Raw genomic sequence first — 25512 nt, forward strand, 5'->3', positions numbered from 1 at the left:
TGTAATAATAGCAGCGTTCAAAAAAGACTGCTTTTTTTGCCCCTCATTTTCCTTATCGGTACTGGGGATTGAACCCAGGGACATTCTATTTTTAAGACATACCCCCAGCGCTCTCTTATTTTTACTTTGAAACAAGACCTCACTTGGTTGAGTCTCACTACTTGCCAAGGCTGTCCTCAAACCCGTGATCCTCCTGTCTCAGTTTCCCAAGTACCGAGATTACAGGTGCACCACCACACCTGGCTTACTTTCCTTTTAGACAGGGAGAACCAAACGGCCTCCTAACAGAGAAGAAACGGGGAAAGCCTGAAGACAAGACAGCCTGAGTGCCTGACTGAGCAGGCCTGGGACGGGGTGGGGGGAGTTAGCTCCCCACAGAGCTGCCGGCCTCACTGGCCCTTCGCATTCCAGAATAAAACAAAACAGACAATGGAGAAGACCCAGGGTTGGCAACAAGTGGACCAAAGGGAAGGTCCATCCTCCAGAGGCACCATTTTCACAGAACTCAGCTTCAACAGAGTCCACCCACTCCTTGTGTCATGGCAAAAGTCAACTTACATATTTCACGAAAGCCGCAAATCCAAGCGTTTGATTCTAATTAGAACCTTTTAACTCTTTTTGTGTGTGTAGTACTGGCAATTGAACCCATTCTACCTCCAAGTTCCACCCCCCCAGCCCAATTTTATTTTTTCAAACAGGGTTTTGCTAGATTGCTAAGCCTCATTACTTGCTGAGGCTGTCCTCAAATCTGCAATTCTCCTGTCTTAGCCCAGTTTTAATTAGAACCCTTTAAGATCCCAAATGATTCCTAAAGTACACACAGATAGGTTCAGGATCAAGCCCAAGGTTATTAAATCCTATTTAAAGCAGCAGATCTCAAGTTTTCATATATAAAGCCAGAGCTTCATACATTTATGGATTTACAAATCTTATTAGAGTAACTTAGATTTGTGTAGAAAGCCAGAACAGTAGAAATAGATCATTAACATTTAGAATCCCAGCATACTCAAGTCCCAGTGCTGACCAGAGAAACAGTGACCTAGGCTGTATTTATCACTTTCCCCTTCTCTGTCAAAAATAGTACTGGACTGATGTTTCAACTGTCTTGTTCCCCAAGGACCAAAATGCCACATCCAGGAAGTGATGAAAGGACTACTGCTTGACTTAACCAACTGACTTGTTTTATTTTGCACTAGTTATTTTGTTGCACTGGGGATAGAACTGAGGGGTATTCTACCTCCAAGGGATAATCTCAGCTCTATTTTTTTTGAAAGGGTTTTTTTTTTTTGCTAAATTGCTAAATCTGGTCTCAAATTTGCAATCCTCTTGTCTCAGCCCCCTAAGTACTCCAGTACAGGTGTGTGCCACCACACTCACCATGCACCATTATTGTAAAGACAATAAAAACCATTCACTTTCTGAACTTACAGAAGCTTTTACACACATTAAGAGAAAGAAGGGCTCAGCAAAGCTGGTATACATTTCCATTTGAATAAGCTATCATCTGAAAATAAAAATCAACAGATAGGCACAATATTTGGTTCTCCATTAAATTAGTTCAAAAGTAGAACCCTATCAATACAAACAAGGGAAGCTGGAGAGCTGAGTTCCTTTGAAGGCATTCTGCTTCTAGGCCAGCTGCAGGACCATCCTTTTTCTTTATTCCCCACCACAGGACCATTCTATAGATTACTGGGGAAAGACAGTGCCACTATGCTATGCAATGGTGCTTAAAACCAGGATTCAGACTTTTTTTTTGGTGGGTCTGGGGTTGGAACCCAGGGGCATTCGACCTCCGGGCTACACCCCCTGCCCTATTTTTTAATTCTTTATTTTGAAACCGGGTCTCACTGAGTTGCAGAGGGCCTCAGTAAGTAGCTGAGGCTGTCCATGAACCGCGATCCTCCTGTCTCAGCCTCCCAAATGCTGGGATTACAAGCGTGGGCCACCACGCCTGGCTCAGGAGTCAGACATTTGTTGAAGGGTCAACACAAATCTTATTTTATTTAAACTGCATTTTTTGGGCAGTTACTGGTTTGTTTATTTTCTTTTGGTACTGGGGATGGAACCCAGGGGCATTCTACTTTGAGCTATGGCCCCAGCCCTATTTTTTATTCTTTATTTTGAAACAGGGTCTTAATGAGTTCCAAAGAGCCTCACTAAGTAACTAAGGTTGTCTGCGAACCACGATCCTCCTATTCTAGCCTCCCGAATGCTGGGGTTACAAGCGCGCACCACCACGCCCGGCTGTTTTTATTTTTTGAATGTACTTTCTTTGGGGCACTACTATGGTATCCCATCATAATGTAGTTCAGAGTGGTAGTGACATACATGCACACAGCACCTGGTGAGCCCCCTCCCCTTCTCCATACAGGATAGAGACTGGCACTGATAATATGTATGTACATGACATCAGTGGAATTGTTTCCTTCATTAAATCTCTCATCTCCACCACCCTCCTCCATCAATCCACTGGGCTTTCTCATTTATTTACTTATTTATTTTTGGGGGGTACTGGGGTGGAACCCAGGGGACTCTACCATCCACCCCAACCCCATTTTTTATTCTTTTTTTTGAAACAGGGTCTGTCTCAGTTGCAGAGGGCCTCACTAAGTGTTCTCCTTTATCTATTTATTTTTATTGCAGTACTGGGGATTGATCTCAGGGGCATTCTACCTGAGCTACACCTCCAGCCCTATTTTTTTTTTTTTTTTTTTTTTGTGTGTGTGTGTGTGGTACTGGGGATGGAACCCAGGGGCTTTCTACCTCTGTGCTATACCCCCAGCCCTATTTTATATTTTATTTGGAAACAGGGTCTCACTTAGGCTTCAAAACTGTCTCAGTCTCCCAAGCGCATGAATTACAAGCATGCGCCACCACCACTGGCTCAGCCATATTTCTTTTTTTTTTTTTTGGTGGTACTGGGGTTCCTGGAAGCCCTCCTACCTTCAGGCTACACTCCCAGACCTATTTTATATTTTTGGAAACAGGGTCTCTTAAGCCAGCGTGGCTGGGTTTGAACCTGCGCGATCCTCCTGTCTCCGCCTCCCAAGCGCGGGTATTACAAGTGTGCGCCACCATGCCCGGCAATGTATTTCTTTATTCTTTATAGCCCAGCCCTATTTTTTATTCTTTAATTTGAAATAGAGTCTCACTGAGTTGCAAAGATCCTCACTAAGTAGCTGAGTCTGTCCTGGAACAGGGATCCTCCTGTCTCAGCCTCCCAAATGCTGGGATTATAAGCGTGTGCCACCACACCTGGCTTCTTTATTCTGAAACAGGGTCTCACTAAGTTGCAAAGGGGCTAAGTAGCTGAGGCTGGTTGCGAACCTGCAACCATCCTGTCTCAGCCTCCCAAGTACTGGGATTATAAGCAGGCACCATGGCACCTGGCTTTTTTCTTTATCTAAAGCCCCTCTTGTGGGCTGGGCATGGTGGCACACCTTGTAATCCCAGTACTTGCAAGGCTAAGACAGGAAGATCAGAGGTTCACAGCCAGCTCCAGCTATTTAGTGAGGCCCTCCACAACTTAGTGAGTCCCTGTTTCAAAATAAAAAAATAAAAAATAGCCGGGCGTGGTGGCGCACGCTTGTAATCCCTGCTCTTGGGAGGCTGAGACAGGAGAATCACACAGGTTCAAAGCCAGCCTCAGGTACTTAGTGAGGCTCTCAGCAACTTAGTGAGATCCTGTTTCCAAATAAAATATAAAATAGGTCTGGGAGTATAACCCGGAGGTAGAAAGCCTCTGGGTTCCACCTCCAGTACCACCAAAAAATAAAAATAAAATAAAATAAAATAAATAAAAAATAGGGATAGGGGTATAGCTCGGAGGTACATGTATCTGGGTTCAATCCCCAGTACCGAAAAATATGAAATAAAATAAAGTTCCTCATATCCTGATTACTCCCTAGCTTTCAAATATGGGAGAAAATAAGACTCTTCACTTTCTGTGACTAGCTAATCTCACTTAACAATCTTCTCCAAGTCCATCCATTTTCCTGAAAAATGGTATAATTTTGTTTTCTTTCTTGCTGAGTAAAATTCCAATGTGTGTATAGCCCATAATTTTGTAATCCATTCTTGTTGATATACACTTAGGCTGGTACCATGATTTGGCTATTATAAACTGTGCCACTATAAACATAGATATGCATGTATCACTACAATATTCTGATTTTAATCCTTTTAGAAAGATACCCAGGAGTGGTATTGCTGGGTTGTTCGGTGGATCCATTCCCAGTTTTCTGTGGAATCTCCACACTGATCTCCATAGTGGTTGCGCTAATCTGTAATCTCACCAAAAAAAATGTGTAAGAGTTCCTATTTCCCCACATCTTCACCAGCATTCATTGTTGTTTGTATTCTTGATGACTGTCATTCAAATTGGAGTTAGGTGAGATCTCAGTGTAGTTTTGATTTACATTTCCCTGATTGCTAATGGAGTTGAACATTTTCCCACATGTTTATTGACCATTTATATTTCTTCTTCTGTAAAGTATCTATTTAGGTCAATTGCCTATTTATTTATTTATTTATTTTGGGTACAGGGGATTGAATCCAGAAGCATTCTACCCTTGAGCTATACCTCCAGCCCTACTTTTTATTTGAAAAAGGGACTCACTAGTGAGTGTCTCACTACTTGCCAAGGCTATCCTCAAATCTGTGATCGTCCCTGTCTCAGCCTCCCAAGTACTGGAAATACAGGTATGCATCACTATGCAGAAAATTGTTTCTTTTCTTTTTTTTTTTTGCAGGTCTGGGGATGGAACCCAGAGGCATTTGACCTTCGAGCTACACCCCCTGCCCAATTTTTTATTCTTTATTTTGAAACAGGATCTCACTGAGTTGCAGAGGGCCTCACTAAGTAGCTGAGGCTGTCCGCGAACCACAATCCTCAGGTCTCAGCCTCCCGAACGCTGGGATTACAAGCGTGTGCCATGACTCCTGGCAGGAAATTATTTCTTGATTATGTTATTTTTTTCTTTTTTTTAGTGTTTAGACTTTTAACTTCTTTGCATATTATAGATATTAGTTCTCTAGCAGAGGCTGGCAAAGATCTTCTATCTGTAGGCTCTCTTAAGATTCTTGATGTTTTTTTCTCATGTCCCTGGTAGCCTGAAATCAAGGTGTGGCACTTCCCAAAAGAGGAAATACAGCTAGTAACTAAACATGTGGGAAAGCATTCAATCCCATAGGTAAACAAAACACAAAAACAACTACTATCTTTTGCCCACTAAATTACTCTCTTAAAAAAAATCCAGTGATGGTATAATTAGAACTCTCGAAACACTACCAAAATACTATCTTTATAATTTCCTTGAAAAAGTAAGAAATGAAAGACGACATGAAAATAATCCTCCGAAAGAGCATTTGGCAACATACAGCAAAAACCAGATGCTCACATCCTTGACCCAGAAATCCAACTTCTGGGACTTCTAGTTTAAGGAAATAGTCACATACACCATGATGTTCTCATCATATTGTTTATAAAATTCTAAAGCTGGACACAAACCAAATGACCAACAGAAACATGCCAAATGACTAAATATGATTGTTATATCATCTAGGAAAAAAGCATGATGTTAAATTTACCCACAAAGTGTGAATATGCTGAGACCAGAAAGAATTCACAAATTAATGATATAACTTTCCTTGCTTCTTCAATCCCATTAATAATTACATGGACTTAATGTTAACAGCAGCTTTTGAGAGGAAAAGGAAGCAAGTTTCTTCAACATCCACTTTAAGGAGGTACTCAACTTTTTAGTGAGACCCTGTTTCAAAATTTAAAAAAAAAAAAAAGCTGGGCGTGGTGGTGCACACTCGTAATCCCAGCATTCGGGAGGCTAAGACTGGAGGATAGTGGTTTGCGGACAGCCTCAGCTACTTAGTGAGGCCCTCTGCAACTCAGTGAGACCCTACTTCAAAATAAAGAATAAAAAATTGGAGTGGGGGTGTGGCTTGGAGGCAGAATGCCTCTGGGTTCCATCCCCAGTTAGAGGAAAAAAGAAAAAAAGAGAAATGAGCCTGGAGGGCTGGAAGTGGAGCTCTGCAGGGGAAACACAAAGACAAGAGAAACTGCATAGAGAGGAAGACCTTGAGTGGGCCTCTTTCACCAGTCATCTGGGCCTTTAGACTAGAGGAGCTAGTCTAAAGGACCCTGAGGAAGAACTCAGAAAAGCTGAGAAAAACATTTCCAGGCAAACAGAGGAGGTGGACACCATTCACAACTGGAGGGTTAATGTAAGGAACATGTAGAAAAATAGGGCAGGCAAGCTGGATGTCTCAGAGAACATGGAATGCCAGTCATTACATAACTGGGTAATGAAAACCCTTGGAGATCTTCAGTAAGACACAAATAGTTTATTTTTAATTTTTTGCGGCACTATGGATTGAAGCCAGGGAAATTCTACCTCCAAGCTACACCCTTGGACTTTTTTTTAATTCTTTATTTTGAAACAGGGTCTTACTGAGTAGCAAAGAGCCTCACTAAGGCACTTCAGCTACTTAGTGAGGCACTTGCAAAGGGCCTTCCTAAGTAGCTGAAGCTGGCTGAGAACCCGGATCTTCCTGTCTCAGCCTTCCCAATGCTGGGATTACAAGTGGGCGCCGCCATGCCTGGTTCACAAGTACAGTTTATATAAGAAATGAAAGAAATATTTTACAATGACTGAGCCTGGAGCTTAAGGAAATATTGGGCAATTTAAGATGAAGAAAATTTAAGAGGGCTGGGCATGGTGGCTTGGGAGGCTGAGACAGGAGGATCGTAGGTTCACAGCCAGCCTCAGCTACTCAGTGAGGCCCTCCACAACTTAGGGAAACCCTGTTTCAAAATAAAGAATAAAAATAGTGCCGGGCGTGGTGTCGCACACTTGTAATCCCCCCCACACTTGGGAGGCGGAGACAGTAGGATCGTGCAGGTTTAAAGCCAGCCTTGCTGGTTTAAGAGACCCTGTTTCAAATAAAAATATAAAATAGGTCTGGGAGTGTAGCCCGGAGGTAGAAGGGCTTCCAGAAACCCGAGTACTACCAAAAAAAAAAAAAAAAAAAAAAAAAAGAATAAAAATAATAGAGCTGGAGGTGTAGCTTGCAGGCAAAATGCCTCTGGATTCCATCTCTAGTACCACAAAAACAAAACAAACAAAAAGTTTAAGATACTAATTGCCTAAATTAGAGTTTGGCCATGTAATAACCTTAGTAAGTAATGAGGTGAAATGGTAGGAGTATGGTTTACATTTTATTTAAAAGGCAATTCCTTCAGCAGCCCAGATACGATGTAGGCACAGTATTCCTGAATGAACTACTTGCCTTAAAAGCATCCACCGGAAGGAGTCATCTTCCAGAATGTGGCCAGGGTAGAATAGGTAGCTTTCTCCCATCAATATAATAAATACTTAACTGTGCTCCCTACTATGTACTGGGTATTAAGGAAAGAAAATGACCAAAAAGAGAGTGTCCAAACACCATCAGATAATCACACGAATCTACACAAAACTACAATAGCCAAGGTGTGGTGATACACACCTATAATCCCATCTGCTCTGAAGTCTAAGGCAAGAGGATCAGAAGTTCAAGGATAGCATGATAAGGCCCAGCTTCAAGATCTGGTGATAGAGCCCAGAACAGGACACAAAACAAAAACTTGGGCTGAATATGGTGAAGCACTCCACTAATGCCAGTACTTGGGAGGCTGAAATAGGAGGATCACAGGCTCAAGGATAGCCTCAGCAAATAAGACTCTCATCAACCTAGGGGAACCTGTTTCAAAATAAAAAATAAAGTAGGACTGAGAGTGTAGCCTGGATATAGAAGGCCCCTGGGTTCCAACCCCAGTACCACCACCATCACCACCACCACCACCACAACAACAACAACAAAAAAAAACAAAATTCCGAGCCGGGTGTGGTGGCGCACGCGGTGGGGCACGCTTGTAATCCCATCGTTTGGGAGGCTGAGACAGGAGGATCTCACAGGTTCGAAGCCAGCCTCAGCTACTTAGTGAGGCTCTCAGCAACTTAGTGAGACTCTGTTTCCAAATAAAGTATAAAATAGGTCTGGGAGTGTAGCCCAGAGGTAGAAAAACCCCCAGTACCACAAAAAAAAAAAAAAAAAAAAAAAAAAATCAAAATTCCACACCCTGCTAATTGCTATGAGAGTCTTTGGCCTTAAGAATATAAACCAGGTGTGGTAGTAGGTGCCTGTAATCCCAGCTACTTGGGACACTGGGACAGAAGGCTCACAAAATCAAAGTTAGCCCAGGTAACTTAGGATCAATGTGTCTCAAAAAAAAAAAACAAAAACTGAACACCTGTAATCTTAGTACTTGGGAGGCTGAGAAAAAAAGATCACAATTTTGAGACCAGCACACAAGTAATTTAGATCCTGTTTCTAAACTAAAGTTTAAAGGGGCTGGGAGTATAACTCAGAGGTAGAATTTTCCTAGGTTCAATCCCCAGTATCACAAACAAAAACCCAAGAACTCCAGGGTCTACCTGCAGTGGTGCAAGCCTGAAATCCAGAGACTCTGGAGGATTGCATGTTTAAAGTCAGCCTAGGGTAATTTATCAAACCCTGTATCAAAATAAAAAGTAAAATGGAGCCGGAGCCAGGTGTGATGGCACATACCTGTAATCCCAGTACTTGGGAGGCTGAGACAGGAGGATCACAGGTTCATGGCCAGCCTTAGCAACTTAGGGAGGTCCTCAATGACTTAGTGAGACGTTTCCAAAACAAAACAGGGCTAGGGGTGTAGCTCAGAGGTCAATGCCCTGCAGTTCAATCTCCAGTATCCATCCCCACACACACATGCAAAAAAAGCTGGCCTTACCCTTTATAGTCTGACTGGTAAAAGGCTTCAATCCCATTCTATCTTTACCAGTAGGCTCCTTGTTCAGCTGAAAAACTACAAGGGACACAACTCAAAGCAAAAGCTCAATGGAGCATGGTGACACACCTGTAATCCTAGTACTTGGGAGGCTGATATGGGAAGATTGTAGGTTCGGGACCAGCATACAGTAACTTAATGAGACCCTGTTTCAAAATAAAAAACAAAAAAAGACTGGGATGTAGCTCAGTGGTAGAGTGCCCCTGGGCTCAATACAGTACCAACTCCCCCTTCAACACATACACACACAACATAAGAGATCAAACTTGCTAAGCCTGGGACCAAAAGCAAAATCCAATAGATCACCAACTGTAATGATCTCTTTTCTGGGGCTGGGTGCTGGGCTCGGAAAGAATTTCGACTTGATATGACCCTTGGCCTCACACTTCAGTGTTACTTACATATGCCACCTGAGAGGAGTATTTATTCTCATAGCAGCCCTGGTGTGACATACTGCCAAGATCTATCTAGGGAAAGCTCCTAAAATAATGACCTGATAAGCCAGGTGTGGGGGGCACACGCTTGTAATCCCAGCGTTCGGGAGGCTGAGACCTGAGGATTGTGGTTTGTGGACAGCCTCAGCTACTTAGTGAGGCCCTTTGCAACTCAGTGAGACCGTTTCAAAATAAAGAATAAAAAATAGGGCTGGGTGTATAGCTTGGAAGTAGAATGCCCCTGGGTTCCATCCCTAGTATTTTTTTGTGTGTGGGTCAGGAGATGGAACCCAGGGGCATTTGACCTCCAAGCTACACCCCTGCCCTATTTTTTAAAATTCTTTATTTTGAAACAGGGTCTCACTGAGTTGCAGAGGGCCTCACTAAGTAGCTGAGGCTGTCCATGAACTGCGATCCTCCAGTCTTAGCCTCCCGAATGCTGGAATTACAAGCGTGCGCCACCACGCCCAGTTTCTTCCTTTTTCTTAATCACCTATTCTTGGTTAGGACCCAATTCATTCAATATTAATTAATTATTACTTTATTATTATTATTACTATTTTTTTTTTTGCGGTACTGGGGATGGAACCCAGGGGCATTCTACCTCCAAGCTACACCCCCAGCCCTATTTTTTATTCTTTATTTTGAAGGAGGGTCTCACTGAGTTGCAGAGGGCCTCACCAAGTAGCTGAGGCTGTCTGCGAACCGTGATGATCCTCCAGTCCCAGCCTCCGGAACTGCTGGGATTACAAGCATGTGCCACCACACCCGACTTATGTATTTATTTATATTTTGCGGTACTAGGGATAGAATCCAAGGGCATTCTACCTCTGAGCTACACCTCCAGCCCTATTGATTCTTTATTTTGAAACAGGGTCTCACTAAGTTACGAAGGGCCTAAGTAGCTGAGGCTGGCTGCAAACCCGGATCCTCCTGTCTCAGCCTCCCAAGTACTGGGATTACAAGCGTGTGCCACTGTGCCTGGCTAGTATTAAATTCTCTTTAAAAACCAAAAGACTTAGGACATGTATGACAACTAATCTAAATGCAAAGTATATCGCCAGGCATGGTGGCGCACGCTTGTAATCCCCGCGCTTGGGAGGCTGAGACAGGAGGATCACACAGGTTCGAAGCCAGCCTCAGCTACTGAGTGAGGCTCTCAGCAATTTAAGTGAGACCCTGTTTCCAAATAAAATATAAAATGGGTCTGGAAGTATAGCCCGGAGGTAGAAAGCCTCTGGGTTCCACCACCAGTACCACCAAAAAAAAAAGAAAAAAAAAAAGTAAATAAATAAATAAATGCAAAGTATAAAGTCACTTGGAACATAAAGACACTCAAATCAAAGTAAATGAACATCAAGATTCAAAGGCCTTCCCCTTCAAGAATCTGAGCTAGGCACCTCAAGACTTACACCTTAAGACAATTATTTCATGACTATTTACATAATGTCACAATCTTAATTACTGCCATTCAAATCAAGAAAAGAGTCAATTTCCTTTGGTTAAAATACTGCATTAAAAAAAATAATTGTACCATTTAGTGAAAAGTCAAGTATCAGTGACCAAAGCGTTCCATTAGACTTCACACCTGTGAAACTACTGGCAAAGAGAATAATGAGGGCCATGCTCTCTCTACAGAAGTGGCTGGACTCAAGCAAAGCTAGTAGCAGACAGGACAGGGAGGGTTCTGAAATTACAATAGCATGTAGTCAGTTCTCAAATTGGGGGTTTGCTGGTTCCCTTCAACAGCTCCTCTCTCTCCTATTAAGAAGGCGCATGGCCTAATAGTGTCTCCTGCAACCAACCCTCACTAGTTCCCTGGGCCACTCTGGCCCTTCAGCTTCCTCAGCTGGCCCAGGAAAGCTCCCGGCTCCTGCCTCAGGGCTGCTGCTAAGATGCATGTTTTCTTCCTTCACTTCCTTCAAGTCTTTGCTCAAATGTCACCCTGATGGTGAGACTTTCTTTATCTTCCCTAACTAAAATTATACCTTTCCTTCCTGGCTTAACGTGCGTCCTGGCTTAACGCCACTTATCTGACATTTTGTGTGTATAATTATTACTTCACTTTCTATTGCTTCCTTGTCAGAATACAGGTTTGCTTTTGTCTGCTTTGCTCAGTTCTGTATTCCCAGTCACTAGGACAGTGCCTGGCATGTTGTAGACTCTAAGTAAATAAATACTGGCTGATGGGAGTGAGTGGACCACAACAAATGACAAACTATTGTTTGCAAGGCCACCAAACTAAAACCTCCAACTTGCTTGAAGAGAGAAGGGAGGCAACAGGATTTGGGATAATGAGATTATAAGGACTTAAGGAAGAAGGCCATGGCAATGTAATACAGGCTGGAAGAGGTATAGTTAAGGTCTGTGACTCACCTCTTGCACAGTGTTTTCAAACTTAATGCCTGAGAATGACCTGTCTGCTTGTTATAAAAGCAGATTCCCAGGCCTGCCTCCAGGAAGCCGATTCAGTAAGGTTTGTTCCACAAGCCCACCCTGGAGCATTGCCTTTATCACCACTCCTGAATAGGTGTGAGATGGAGAGCTCTCGACCATGCAGCTCACCAGAGCAACGTTAATTGATAACATGGTAGAGGAATGGGCACAGACTGACACGAGATCATCACTTACACGTGTGTACTTCAACTGAAGGGGTGAGTCTCTCTAGTCATAAAGATTTCCTGTGGTGCTTAGTGCTGTACATAGGAATGCTGTTATTCCAGGTAAGTGCCTTGGTTCAAGGCCATTAAATCAAGTCCACACTAAGCAGGCGTAACCCACGGCAGATTCTAGTTTTGTAACACCAGGTATTCACATGGCCTGTTTTGTTTTTTTTTTTTATAAAGGTCAGACCTACCCCATGCTTCGGCCGCCTGGAAAGCCACACCTTAGATAAGTATAAAGCCCATGACTTTAACCATAACATAAACAAAACAAGTCACGGTTCCAAGTGTAATCTTAGATAACCAAACAAACCCAGGACCCCTACCACAGAGCTGAATCAGGAGAGCCACTCCAAGTACACCTAAGAGCAAAGATGGTTTTTAACACAAAACAGCTGTTTCTGTTTCTGGGTCCCCCCCACCCCCCAATATTGGGGATGGAGCCCAGGGGCATTCTACCTGAGCTACACCCCAGCCTCATTTTTTTTTTTTTGCAGGTCTGGGGATAGAACCCAGGGGCATTTGACCTCCAAGCTACACCCCCTGCCCTGTTTTTTATTCTTTATTTTGAAACAGGGTCTCACTAAGTTGCAGAGAGCCTCACTAAGTAGCTGAGGCTGTCCACGAACGGTGATCCTCTGGTCTCAGCCTCCCAAAAACTGGGATTACAAGCGTGCGCCACCACGCCCGGCTCCCAGCCTTATTTTTTACTCTTTATTTTGAAACAGGGTCTCACTAAGTTGCAAAGGGCCAAGGTAGCTGAGGCTGTCCTTGAACAGTGATCCTCATGTCTCAGCCTCCCAAATGCTGAGATTATAATCATGTGCACCACATCACGCCCGACTGCTTCTTTTTTTGTGGTGCTGGGGATCAAACCCAGGGCCTTGCACATGCTAAGCAGGTGCTCTACTACTAAGCTTATATCCTTAGCCTCAAATAGCTGTTTCTTTAAAACCTGAATCACTGACCCCCCCAAAACCACAAGTCATCTTCCAAGCTTGCTGGTTATTCCACTGAGGGGCCACAGATAGCTACACTGTCTCAAGGATGGAACTAGCTGGGCTTGGTGGCACATGCTTGTAATCCCAGCATCTGGGAGGCTAAAACAGCAGGATCATGGTTTGTAGCTAGCCTCAGCTACTTAGTGAGGCCCTTTGCAACTCAGTGAGACCCTGTTTCAAAATAAAGAATACAAAATAGGGCTGGGGGAGCTTGGAGGTAAAATGCCCCAGGTTCCATTCCAAGTATAACACATGCAAAAAAAAAAAAAAAAAAGGATGGAACTAACTGTGGAACAGATGCTCTCTTTAAATTCCAAGGAGTGAGCCAGGTGTGGTGGCACAGGCTTGTAATCCCCGTGCTTGGGAGGCTGTGACAGGAGGATCACGCAGGTTTGAAGCCAGCCTCAGCTACTTAGTGAGGCTCTCACCAACTTAGTGAGACCCTGTTTCCAAATAAAATATTAAAAAATAGGGCTGGGAGTATAGCCAGAGGTAGAAAGTCTCTGGGTTCCACCCCCAGTACCACAAAATAAATAAATAAACAAACAAATAAATAAATAGATTCCAAGGAGTGACCCAAACCTACAGGCTTTTGCTCAAAGCTGCTGTTTTTTAAAATGTAGAAACAGCTGGTGCCTATCCCTCCAGGGAAAATGCTAGTTACTAAAGGTCACCAGTGGGGGTTGTGGACAGGAGAGATTTTTTTTCCTTCTATTTTTTATGAACATCTCTCATTACTAAAGTCTTTTGTTCTTTACACAACTGGTACCCAGGTGGGTCCATCAACATGCCTGGGACTAGGTGCTGATTTTTTTTTTTTGCTACTGGGGGTGGAACCCAGGGACTTTTCTACCTCTGGGCTATACTCCCAGACCTATTTTGTACTTTATTTGGAAACAGGTTCTCACTAGGTTGCTGAGAGCCTCACTAAGTAGCTGAGGCTGGCTTTGAACCTATGCGATCCTCCTGTCGCAGAATCCCAAGCACTGGGATTACAAGCGTGCGCCACCACGCTTGGCTCCTAGTTGCTGATTTTTATTTTTTTATTTTTTGGTGGCATTGGGGGTGGAACCCAGAGGCTTTCTACCTCCGGGATATACTCCCAGACCCATTTTATATTTTATTTGGAAACAGGGTCTCAATAAGTTGCTGAGAGCCTCACTAAGTAGCTGAGGCTGGCTTCGAACCTGTGTGATCCTCCTGTCTCAGCCTCCCAAGTGTGGGGATTAAGGCGTGTACCACCACGCCTGGCTCCTAGTTGCTGATTTTTAACCCTATGAAAGAAATACTCTTAGAGGTCTAGGAATCACTGATCTTGGGAACCTTTAGTGTGATTCCAAACAAACTATAGGCTAAACTCTACACTAGAATGTATAGTTATAATTTCTTGAAGGAGTAATTTATTACATATAATACTGATTTTGAAAGACCACTCTTAGCAACAACTCCCTTACCTCAAACATATTTTTTTATTTACCTTTTTTTTGTGGTCCTGGGGATGGGACCCAGGGGCCTCTACCTCCCGGTTATGCCCCCGACCTACTTTATACGTTATTTGGAAACAGGGTCTCAGTAAGTTGCTGAGCGCCTCACTAAGTAGATGAGGCTGGCTTTGAACCTGTGTGATCCTCCTGCCTCAGCATCCCAAGCAATGGGATTATAAGCGTGCCCACCATGCCCGGCTCCCATCAAACATCTTTTTGTTAAAGATAAGAGCATGTGGTATGTGTGATGATCCTCCAAAGAAACAGGGAACCACGCCACCTGAATATCCCTCACTGCGCTCCTGTCCAGAGAAGAGACTGTACCGCTACACCCCACAAATCCCGAGCCAGAGGTGGCCAATCCAATTTCTTGATAAACTCACCTTTTCTCCTTGGAGTGATGGGACTGAGTCCCGCAAACTGTGAAAGCTGTCTTTGATGTGGTCCCTACGTTTTCGTTCCAGTGCATTATGGTGAGCCCGTTTGTCAGCCTAGAAGGAAAGAAAGAGCACATTAGAAATATCATTCCTTCTGCTTCATAGAAGGTGGGTGGGGCACAGCCTGGTAGGATATGCTGTCAGCGTTGACCCTGGATGGACTGGGAAGATTTGTCGAAGTGGACAGTGAGGAGTCTCCAGAATTAGGTTCTGCTAAAGTGGGAGAAAGGGGTGAGCAAGGCTTGCAACAGGAACATCCAAAGTAGCTCGATGCATCCAGCTCATGCATAAGTAAAATCAAAGTTATTCACAGGGACAAAGTGTGGCTCTCCAGCAACACCGGCATCCCTAGCTTACTTATGTGACAGGAACAGCTGCCAGTCCGTGGTTGGGAGGTAACTAGGAAAATTCCCTGTGGGCCTCTTTATAAGATGTGATCACCCCCACTGTAAGAGACCGGGGTGGGGGGTGCTGCTGCTGCTGAGTCACTGGGGCAGTGCTTCTCTCCTTGTTAAACCCACCACTGGAGGCTCCACGCTGGTCTCCAGGCAGCTAAAAGGCACTAGATTAACTTTCTCATCAAATCATATGAGAGAAACTAAAAGCCTCTAGAAACTCAGCTTCATGAATCTGAGATCATTATGACAGAGCTGACAGAAGTGCCAACTGCATTGAGTTCCTGTTTTTTAAAGCAGATCCAACATGCTACCCTGCCAAGGGCTTCCCCTCACACAGGCTGGGCCAGAAAGGCAGTTCTCAGAAGGCAGACCTTCTTACACCCAAGAGCTCTGAATAAAGTCTCTCAGGCACCTGCATCAGGCCAAGCTAATTGGGCAGTTTTTTAAATACCCAAGCTAGAGCCTCGAACCTGTCCTGTTTGGAATAACAAAGAAGGCAAAGACTGCCAGGAATACCAAAGTGCTTCCCCAAAAGAGTGCTACGGGGAGCCTCAACGGGTACTCATTAAACGGACATCCCCTCCAAATGGCAGTCAAGTGCTTACTTCACCCAAACCAAGAACTTCACCACAGCTACACTTTGGAAGTACAGAAAATAAATTCTTAGAATTACCCTAAACACGCCAGGGTAACCTAGAGCTAACCTAGAGAGTAAGTCTATATACAGAAAAATTAGACAGTTTTAATCCACTCAGAGCACTAAGAATTACTATTATTGTGTGTGTGACATTAGGGATTGAACCCGGAAACATTCTCCTCTGAGCCATGCCCCCAGCCCTTTTTATTTATTTTTGAAACAGGGTCTCACCAGGTTGCTGAGAGTCTCGCTACATTGCTGAGGTTGTCCTCGAACCTGTGATCCTCCTGTCTTGGCCTCCTAAGTACTGGGATTACAGGTGCACACCACCATACCCAGCTGAATGCCAAAGATTTTAAAGATGAAGAACAAGAGTAAATAACTTGGCTTAGTAAAGCATAATGCTTTTTCCAAAGATTCTAAAGAATCTTTGTACTTCAGAAGATATCTACTAAAAAGAGAAAAGTTGTGAGGAATAAAGGGAGTGAAATTCTCATACTATTTAATCTTAAAGGCCTGAGTCATCCAGAGAAGCAATAAGCTAAGACAGCAGCTACTTCATTACTTCCTGGTCTCTCAAGCAAAACACCTCACCTACAGCTCTGCTGAACAAACTGTGATTCCCTTCACGGCCATGGTCCTTCAGAGGACAGTCACTTTTTGAGGGCAGAAGATAGACACACTGCAAAAGACATCCAATCTGAAGTCTGAATTCACTGTAAAATGAACATTTCCTGAACTACAGCAATATATGGAATAAGATGAGGAATCTGAGAGAACAATCAGGCTTGGAACAACATATAACCTGAGACTAGAGGTAGTATTCTGGTAATTTCTTTCCCCCGTTCATTCATTCCTTTTTGGTGCTGAAGATCAAACCAAACCCAGGGCCTTGCACATCCTAGACAAGTGCTCTACCTCTGAACTGTATTTCTAGCCCACAGGTAGGTTCTCAGTATCATATAGCATTATAGCAGAAAAAAATGTAGATGTCTTCTAACAAGAGGAGTATAAAACAGCTTGAAGGAATTAAAAATATTTAAGTACTTAAGTCTTGTCCAACTTACTGCAGTCATCTAATCAAAGGTAAGATGGGCTAGGACTATACCTGAGGAACTCAAAAGGCTGAAGGGTGACTTCTGGCTTGTATATGCCCCTCTGGTATTTGCTATATACACTCCATGATGGTCTATTTAGATGCAAATTAATCTCCCAGCTTTGGTCTCCAACAGCAGCCCAAGATACTCCTGTCTCCTAAATCACCCCGATTCCTGGCCCTCCTCCCAGCTTAAGAGCTCTGCACAGAAGCAGTGACACCAGAGTTACCCATAATCCCTCCTATTGATACAAATAAAATTCTAATTATCTGTTTTCTTTCTGGGAGAGCCCTGTAAATCTCAAATAGCTACAATGGACTTAATTTTGCTTGGACCTACACTAGGGACATGGAGTGAGGTATAATCTAATATCCAAATCATCCCCACAATGCACTCCCCTCCCCCTTTACTGAGCCCTGAAAGAACTCAAACGGACAACAAGTCTTTTGGTTAGAGGATTGTAAGTGAACTTGGCTGTGGACCATCAGCAGAAATCTTGGCTTCTCATCTGGGGAGCCAGCCAAGTTTGAGAAGTTGGCTCAACAAGGAAAGGCAGCAGTCCACTGCCTGGTAGAAAGCCTGGGCTAGGGACTGTTGTTCTCAAAGTAGTGGATGGAATTTCTGTGGTGGTTCCAGGCCTAATTTAACTAGCAGAAGAGTGGAACCTTAGACCAGTCCCTGCCGCCATGCCCATCCCTGAGCTGCTAAGCTGAACTAGAGTCAATATGAAAGCTCCCAAGACAATGGCAAGGATGTATTTTTTCTCATCCTCAAGTCTCACTTGCAAGAGCAAGTTAAAAACATGCAAAAATAACATGCCTAATTTCATGCAACTCTGAATTAAAAGGTATCGCTAGTGACTTGAAAGAGCAAATGAAAAAAATCTTCACACAACGCTGAGAATTCTCTGGGAAATATTTCCAAACCACAAATCCACCCAGCCCAATTCTCCCCCAACGCCCAACACAAAGAGGGCCAGCTGGCAGGTTTATCACTGTCTTGTTAACTGTCTTCACTTGCAGGCAACCCTTTCTCAAAGAGCCATGATTTCAGAGCTGAAGAAAAAAAATGGGTGAAGACTCTCAGTGTAAGGCATCTGAGATCCTCCCACAAACTCAAAACCAGGTTTTATTTTTTTCCTTCCAAAAAGGGTCAGACAATTGTGTTTTGAACAAATAAAACTCAATTCAGATGAGTAAGCTTTCTTTCACATGTACTGAGAAGGCTATCTGATAATAAAGATCAGTGGTACTGAAGTCACCCTTGCAGAGTTATCGAGGCACAATGCTAGGTAATAACAGGTCTCAAGCTACTCAGCAGGCCCCACATAGCTCCACTATGCATCTCTGCTGGACTCTGCTCATTCTTCGCCACTCTGGATTTAAGGTTTCTACCAGAAATTTCTTCCTTCAGGGCACCCCAGACTAACAGAAATACCACCGGGCTAGGTGATAAAGGGTGGCCTGCAGATGCTCTACTGGTGAACTACGGCACCAAACCGCTTCCAGCTTTGACGTGTCTGCCAAGGCTTTTACACAGCTCTCACTTTTATTTCCACCAAACTTTCTGTACTGGTAGCCAGGATAAAAATCTCCACCTATAATTTGTCCATCTCTGATCCTAACAGGCATGTGTATCTTAAGTGTAGTTAAATGTTGAAGGTGAACATTATTTCATTGGGGAATAAGTTGTTAAACTGGCAGGAGGTCACCAAAGCTAAGAAGGTCTCTTCAGAATTGAGGAAAATCTTCTCAAACTATTTCCTTTCAACCTACTGCACAGAAAATGCATCTTCACTCAAGGCGTTACATCAGTCAGCAACCTGACTTCCTGCAAGGTCTAGGCAAATATTGTGGAGAAATAAATGTTTCATTATTCAAGTCTGCACAAGGTTCTCCAGAACAATGCCATTTCTTACCAGCTACCTAACACCTAACTTCTCTCATTAAGGAGAATCTTTCCAATATACAAAATTTTCAGCATATAGGGAACTTGTGCTGTCCATTAAATATTTGTTACCTTTAAGAAATTTAAAAGTGCAACTTAGAAGCCAGGGGTGGTGGCACATGCTTGTAATCCCAGTTCTTGGGAGGCTGAGACAGGAGGATCATGGTTCCCAGCCAGCCTTAGCTATTTAGTGAGGCCCCCTGCAACTTAGTGAGACCCTGTTTCAAAATAAAGAATAAAAAAATCAGGGTAGGGGTTTGGCTGTGAGGTAGAATGTCCCTGGTTTCAAGCCCCAGCATCACAAAAGAAAAAAAAAGTGCAACTTAGGGAAGACAGTGTTGTTTATGATCATCATCAACGTGTTCTTATTAAACACTAAGGACCCCCAAAAGACAAAAACCCAAAATTCTTATTACTTTTGATAGATAAGAAACAGATAACAATAAATAAGACCAAATTTCTAAGCAACTTAAAATATTTATTTTAATTAACATGAAAATTGCAACTTGAAATAACATAAAAACCACTAAAGTTTTCTAACAGGAGAATATTAACTTCAATTTCCCAACACTTCAAAGATATTTCAAATTCTCAACACCTCTCCTGCTTAAAGTTCATGGCCTGGTTATGTTTCTTTCTTCTAATGACTACATTTGTTTCTGAGACTTTTCCTATCTTTTGGTGCCTGGAAAAACTTGGGAACACTATTATATTAATATGGCATACTACTGCCATTAAAGAGGAAGAATGCCTTGGTCAGGCAATTGTAAATTAAAATCAAATTAGATTAGATGATCATTACTTTCACTATTACTGGCATCTTGAAAAAAACTCTTTCAAACGTAAGAACCTCTTTTTACAACAGGCATATTCACGATAAACCTGACATTTTGTTATCATTGTCAGTCCTCTAAGCAGAAACTGAGTATATGCACCCTGCAGCACTTTCACCATGCAACTGATTCCAAGTATTGAAAACAGACAATAGTTTCCTAAGCAAATTCCAATCTGAGGGGCAATCAAACTCATTCCTTTTAAATACACTACAATTCCTCAAGAAGCAAAGAATACTGAGAAGTTATAAATACTTCATATCAGAAAGGTTCAAGAATGGAATTGTATAGGAATATTGCAAATAAAACATCTTCAGTTAAAATACACGGTATAAGTCCTTGAATTTCCTGAACAACATACAAATCCTACCTTTCTTGTGTACTTTCATTCTTCCCCAAAAACAACCCCCTTGTATCTATCCCAGAAATTTAACAGTTCTGGGGATTGAACCCCGAGCCTCACAAATGCTAGATGAACATTCTACCACTTGAGGTACACCCTCAGCACCAAATGTAACTTTAAATGCAACTTTTCCCCTTAAGAAATAATAAAAAGATATTACCAGTGAAGATTCTGCAATGTATTAAATTTGGTGATACGGTTGGTGTTACTTCCTTTAACAAAGCTGATTGGTCACTGGAGAAGCTGTTTTCCATTTGTACTGAAGCAACAAACGTTCGTCAAATCAGTTTCACTTTCTGTTAGTTAACCTCCTCTAATTCTGCTCTTGTTGAATGTCCTGGATCTTTTATGTAGTAAAGGCTGAGATACTGTGGTGACATAATACATGAATGTCTCTTTCTACGAGGTCCCACAGAACATTTCCTAAATAATTTTTTAAGATCATTTGTGGTCCTAAATAGGATTGTACATAGTCTACACTTTTTCTGAAATTTGTTCAAGGCAAAGCTTAAGAAAAGTTTCCTCTAAATAAAAAGTTTATTATCTGTACTAAATCTCAAGAAGTACATAGTATATTCACAGGAAAAAAAAACAAAAACATTAAATCCTTTTTACCCTACCCTTCACTATAGTTTGATATACTGTAAAATTTGTCTTTAACACATCTGCTTTTTCTTTTCCTTTTTTTTTTTTTGTGGGTCAGAATGGAACCCAGAGGCATTTGACCTCCAAGCTACACCCCCTGCCCTATTTTTTATTCTTTATTTTGAAACAGGGTCTCACTGAGTTGCGGAGGGCCTCACTAAGTAGCTGAGGCTGTCCGCGAACCGAGATCCTCCCGTCTCAGCCTCCCAAATGCTGGGATTACAAGCATTTGCCACCACACCCGGCCACATCTGCTTTTTATCTCCATGCTGTTTTGATTATATTGTGCCAGATAAAATGAGTTTTAACAAGTAGGTGCGTCCAATTAAAAACAAAGTGTCTCTAGGCCCTGGGTTCAATCCCAGCATCAAAAAGCAAAACAAAACAACAAAGGGTCAAACCTACTTTCCTTGTCTACTTCCCAAAACCAAAGGAAAAAACCTAGGCACTTAACAGCAAACTAAAAACATCTATACAAAACAAGGAGATTAGCATTCTATGAGGGTGGAAACATGTTAATATTTCAGTTAATGAATTTACATCAACACTCATGTGGATGAAAATTTTTTCCCCTTTGGTGCTGGGGATTGAATCCAGGGGCATTCCACCTCTGAGCTACATTCCCAACCCTATTTTACTTTTTCCTTGGAAAGATTGTCTTGCTAAGTTGCTGAGACTGGCTCTGAACCTGTGATCCTACTGTCTCAGCCTCCCAAGTACTGGGATTATAGGCATGTGTCACCAAGGCCAGCTTGGATGACTATTTTTGAAAAGCAGGAGTTAACTCTGAGTTAAAACTTCACGCTGGGGGAAACTTTTCTTACTGGAAGGCCAATATAATCCAAATTCAAAAGATGATTATGCAAAAAGGAACCTTACCAATCCTTAGCCATCAACCTGTATCAAGCCCTGGGGCAGATTCTACAACTAGAGGTTTGGAGAAATAAAGTTTTAAACAAAGTGCAGACACAAAACTCTAAGTCTACATTATTATTATTTTTTTGTGTGTGTGGTACCGGGGTTCCTGGAAACCCTTCTACCTCCGGGCTACACTCCCAGACCTATTTTTATATTTTTTTATTTTGGAAACAGGGTCTCTTACGCCAGCAAGGCTGGCTTCGATCCTCCCAAGCGTGGGGATCACAAGCATGTGCCACCATGCTGCTAATAAGTCTACATTATTAAGGATAACAGTAACTGAAAAAAGGGGGGAGAGGAATTCAATGTTCAAACACACATAACAATATTAAGTATGTGATAGTGTTTCAGTAAGAAACAAATTATTTTTAGTAACTACTACCCAGGGACAACCCTTGGAACAAATGAATCCTCATATTTTATAGAAATATCAGCTCTTAATGCCCATCTGCTTGGACAATCTGCAGTTTCTGACTGTGCTAATGAAGAGTAGGGACAGCCAAGAGAATTTGCTTTTACCCTGAGATTATTCCTTACACCACAGGTATCAAATTGGCACCCCCAAAACTCTAACAAGCCTTCAGTTGTTCCATTTACAATTTAAATATCAGAAAAATGGGGGCTGGGGTGTGTAGCTCAGTGGTAGAGTATTTGTCCAACAGAGCCCCGGGTTTGATGCCCAGTACTTCAAAAAATAAATACTAAAAAATTACATGAAAAACTGAATTTGTAATTTTTCTTTAAAAATAGAAAGATCCAGCAACATTGATGCCTCGTTCTCACTTAACAATCCACTGGAGTCCAATAGTGGCTGCCTTTCCACAAATGGCATATGCTCACCAGTACCCGAGTCCTCACCTCTTCCCTCTACTTTATTCTTGACTATCTCGTCTGGTCCCACAGGCAAATTAATTTTTGACCCCCCCATACACTTTTTACTGTTCCCAACTGTCAAATATTAGACACTATGATGTACTTCTTTTATTCTGATTTACTGTGTGTATCCTTTTATTCTCTGACCTACAACCACATTACAGTTGCAGATTCAAAGAAATGAGATTAGTGTTTATAGAAATCCATAAAACCACCTACTGAGAACATAAATATTAAAAGCCAAAGAAATTATTTTAACACTATGATCTTATCCATTACCTTTTTACAAAGCTGTCTCTGCTATCCCATTTTTAACAATTTTTTTTTCTTTATATCTCTCCTTCAACTTGGATATAAAGAGTCAGACCAAAAAAACCTGTGAAAATTTCATGATTTGACCTTTGGCTCATCTACATTTACTATTTTTACATGAGACTAGCATGCTGTGCTAGATTCTATGGGTCTCCAGCAGTCACATGACTTTTGGTTTAAAGGCGATTTACTGCACGTGGCTTCAGCTTCACAAAACTATGCTGACAGGGTTTAAACCCTACTTGTTCCTAAATCTTCTGACAACTTTGCCCCCAAAACAATGCTTCTATTCACTTCAGAATGCATTATTTCTCACTTATATAATGGCAGCTACATCCTGCATCTGAAAACTACATAACAATTAATTTCTTTGCATACAGCTCCTTCTCATTCACCTAACAGAATTTACCACCTGAGAATCTAGAATCACGGGATTTGCAAACCCCTCTCCCCAACCCTGGAAAGGCCCACCTCACCTTTGCAGTCAACAGGAAAGTTTACTACAGTATTAAAAGTAATAGAACGATTTTTTTTTCTCTCTGACCCCAAAAAGGACTAAAACTGAACGGAAATGAAAATGAAATGGAGAGTAGAAGACGTACCGCAGATTGAAACCTCGGTTGCTCTTCCTGGAATAAGAGAGAAAAAAATAGAAAATATAGAAGTTATTTTTACACTTCACATTCAATAATAAGAAAGAAAATGCCGGCGGCAGAGGAAGCGGCGGGTGGGGAGTCAGCCCGACACCCCTCCCTTTATCCCCCCCCCCCCCACTCCAACCTCCCAGCGGGATCCCGTGGCGAGGTAGGAGGGTCCCGAGCGCCGCCCCTCCTTCCGCGATCCGACCAGGGCCACAGGCGGTCCGGAGCACCGTCTCCTCCCCTCGGACCAGCTCGGGCATCTAGCGCTCCCAGCCCCTCTCCATCCACCCTGACCCCCAGGATCCGCGAGGTCTCGAGAGGAGGGGGTCGCGCACCCAAGGGGCAAGTACCGAGTGCCGTCCCCTTTCCCAGGATCCGGACAATGGGATCCCGGGCGTACCGCATCCCGGTCCTCGGATCTTGAGCGGGGTGGGGTGGAGCGGGAGGCCGCACCACGCTCCTCCACTGAGGAGGGGGGTCCCAGGGGCCGTGCGCCCGCTCCCACCTCCAGCCCCAGGAGGCCGCTCCGGCCAGGAGCCCGGAGCGGAGCGAGCCGGGAGCGCGGCGCCGGCGGTCCCGGCCCCGGGGGAAGGGGAAGGAGGCGGCTGCGGCCCGGCCCCATCCCGCCGTCGCCCCGCTGAGAGCCCGGCCGCTGTCCCCGCCTGACAACCCGCACGGGAAGGAAGAAGCCCCGGGACTCACGTCGCTCTCCACCTCGATGTCATCGTTATCGCTCATTTCCTACGGCCCAGGCGGCGGCCACTGCAGCGGCGGCGGGGAGGGGAGGGGCCGAGGGAAGGGGGAAGTCAAAACAACAAGCCGAGTGCCCCCACACACACACGCACTCACTCACGCACTCGCTCCCTCACTCACACACACACACACACACACAACACGGGCGAGAACCACCTCCTCACTGCAGCACCGGATCAACGGCGGCACGCACGCCCGGTCGGCCCCTGCCACGTGACCGGGCTCGCCGCGCCGGGGCCGCCGAGACTTGTAGTCCCGGTCCTGCTGACGCGCGACCAGGAGGGCTCCAGGAAAACTACAAATCCCATAAGGCACCGCTCACAGTTGCCGCCAGCCCGGCTTGTTGACGGAGCCCAGGACGCCTGCGCAGCCAGGGGGGCGGAGAGAAGTGGCGCGGTGCCTGCTGGGAGGCGTAGTCCGCAGGCCGCGAGTTGTCAGGAGATTTTCCTCCCGAGGCAGCAGAGAGGCTGCTGGGAAGACAGGACACGTGGAGGGAGCTAGGCTCCTGGAGCCGGCCACCGTCTGAGTTCTGGGCGCCGGGCCCAAGGGACTGGGTGGAGGCTGTGAGGGAGAAGCCGGCTGCCTAAAAAGCGCAGCTTCTCCTCGGCGCGACCGCTTTTACTTTGTCTTCTCGATGCCTGGGACGCCCCTCTTTGCGCTTTGGGGCGTAACCCGCCCGGAGAGAAGCGTGCTGCTGCGGAGTAGGGGGGCGCGGCTCGGGATGCCCACGCGGACCCTCGGGATTCTGTGGGGTGTCACTGGCAGGTATTTATTGGTGTTACAGGATAAGCCAGAGGACTGCCCTCGCGGTGGGACCGCTTTCCAGCTGCCAGGATGATGTATATATTTGTACAGGAGTGACCACCTAAGCTACCCAGTTACTCACGTGAAGCCCTTACGTTCACAGGACGACGTGTACGTGGAAGTTAAAGCCCCCGTTGAGTTTGTTGTAGCCTGTGCAGTTTAGGGAGTGCCCAGTTCCGAGACCCATAATTAAGAGTTGCAAAAAGGATCAAAACGGGAAACGTGTGTAGCTCCCTATACAGTTAAAGGGTGTAATCACACCCATCCCACCAGTATTTATTGAGCACCTAACACGAGGCAGTACAGGGATACCATTGCATGTAAGTCTGGAACTGCCCCTGCTTTCAT

The 25512-nt window shown here is 44.0% G+C and overlaps 1 protein-coding gene across 3 annotated transcripts in view; it reads right to left on the reverse strand.

Moving 5' to 3' along the window:
- MAX (MYC associated factor X) overlaps positions 1–24345 on the reverse strand; it is a gene marked incomplete at both ends in the record, with an annotated part of 31424 nt that extends 7079 nt beyond the window's left edge. The window contains 3 exons of one of the 3 annotated variants that reach the window (XM_080708101.1): positions 14850–14957; positions 23569–23595; positions 24310–24345. In XM_080708101.1, the coding sequence (XP_080564227.1) occupies positions 14850–14957; positions 23569–23595; positions 24310–24345 (171 nt within the window). The remainder of the gene's footprint in view (positions 1–14849; positions 14958–23568; positions 23596–24309) is intronic. The other 2 variants (XM_080708102.1, XM_080708103.1) reach the window with 2 other exon arrangements.
- Between the last annotated feature and the right edge of the window lie 1167 nt (positions 24346–25512).

This window comes from Muscardinus avellanarius, assembly GCF_963383645.1.
Source record: "Muscardinus avellanarius genome assembly, chromosome: 12".
Classification (NCBI taxonomy): domain Eukaryota; kingdom Metazoa; phylum Chordata; class Mammalia; order Rodentia; family Gliridae; genus Muscardinus; species Muscardinus avellanarius.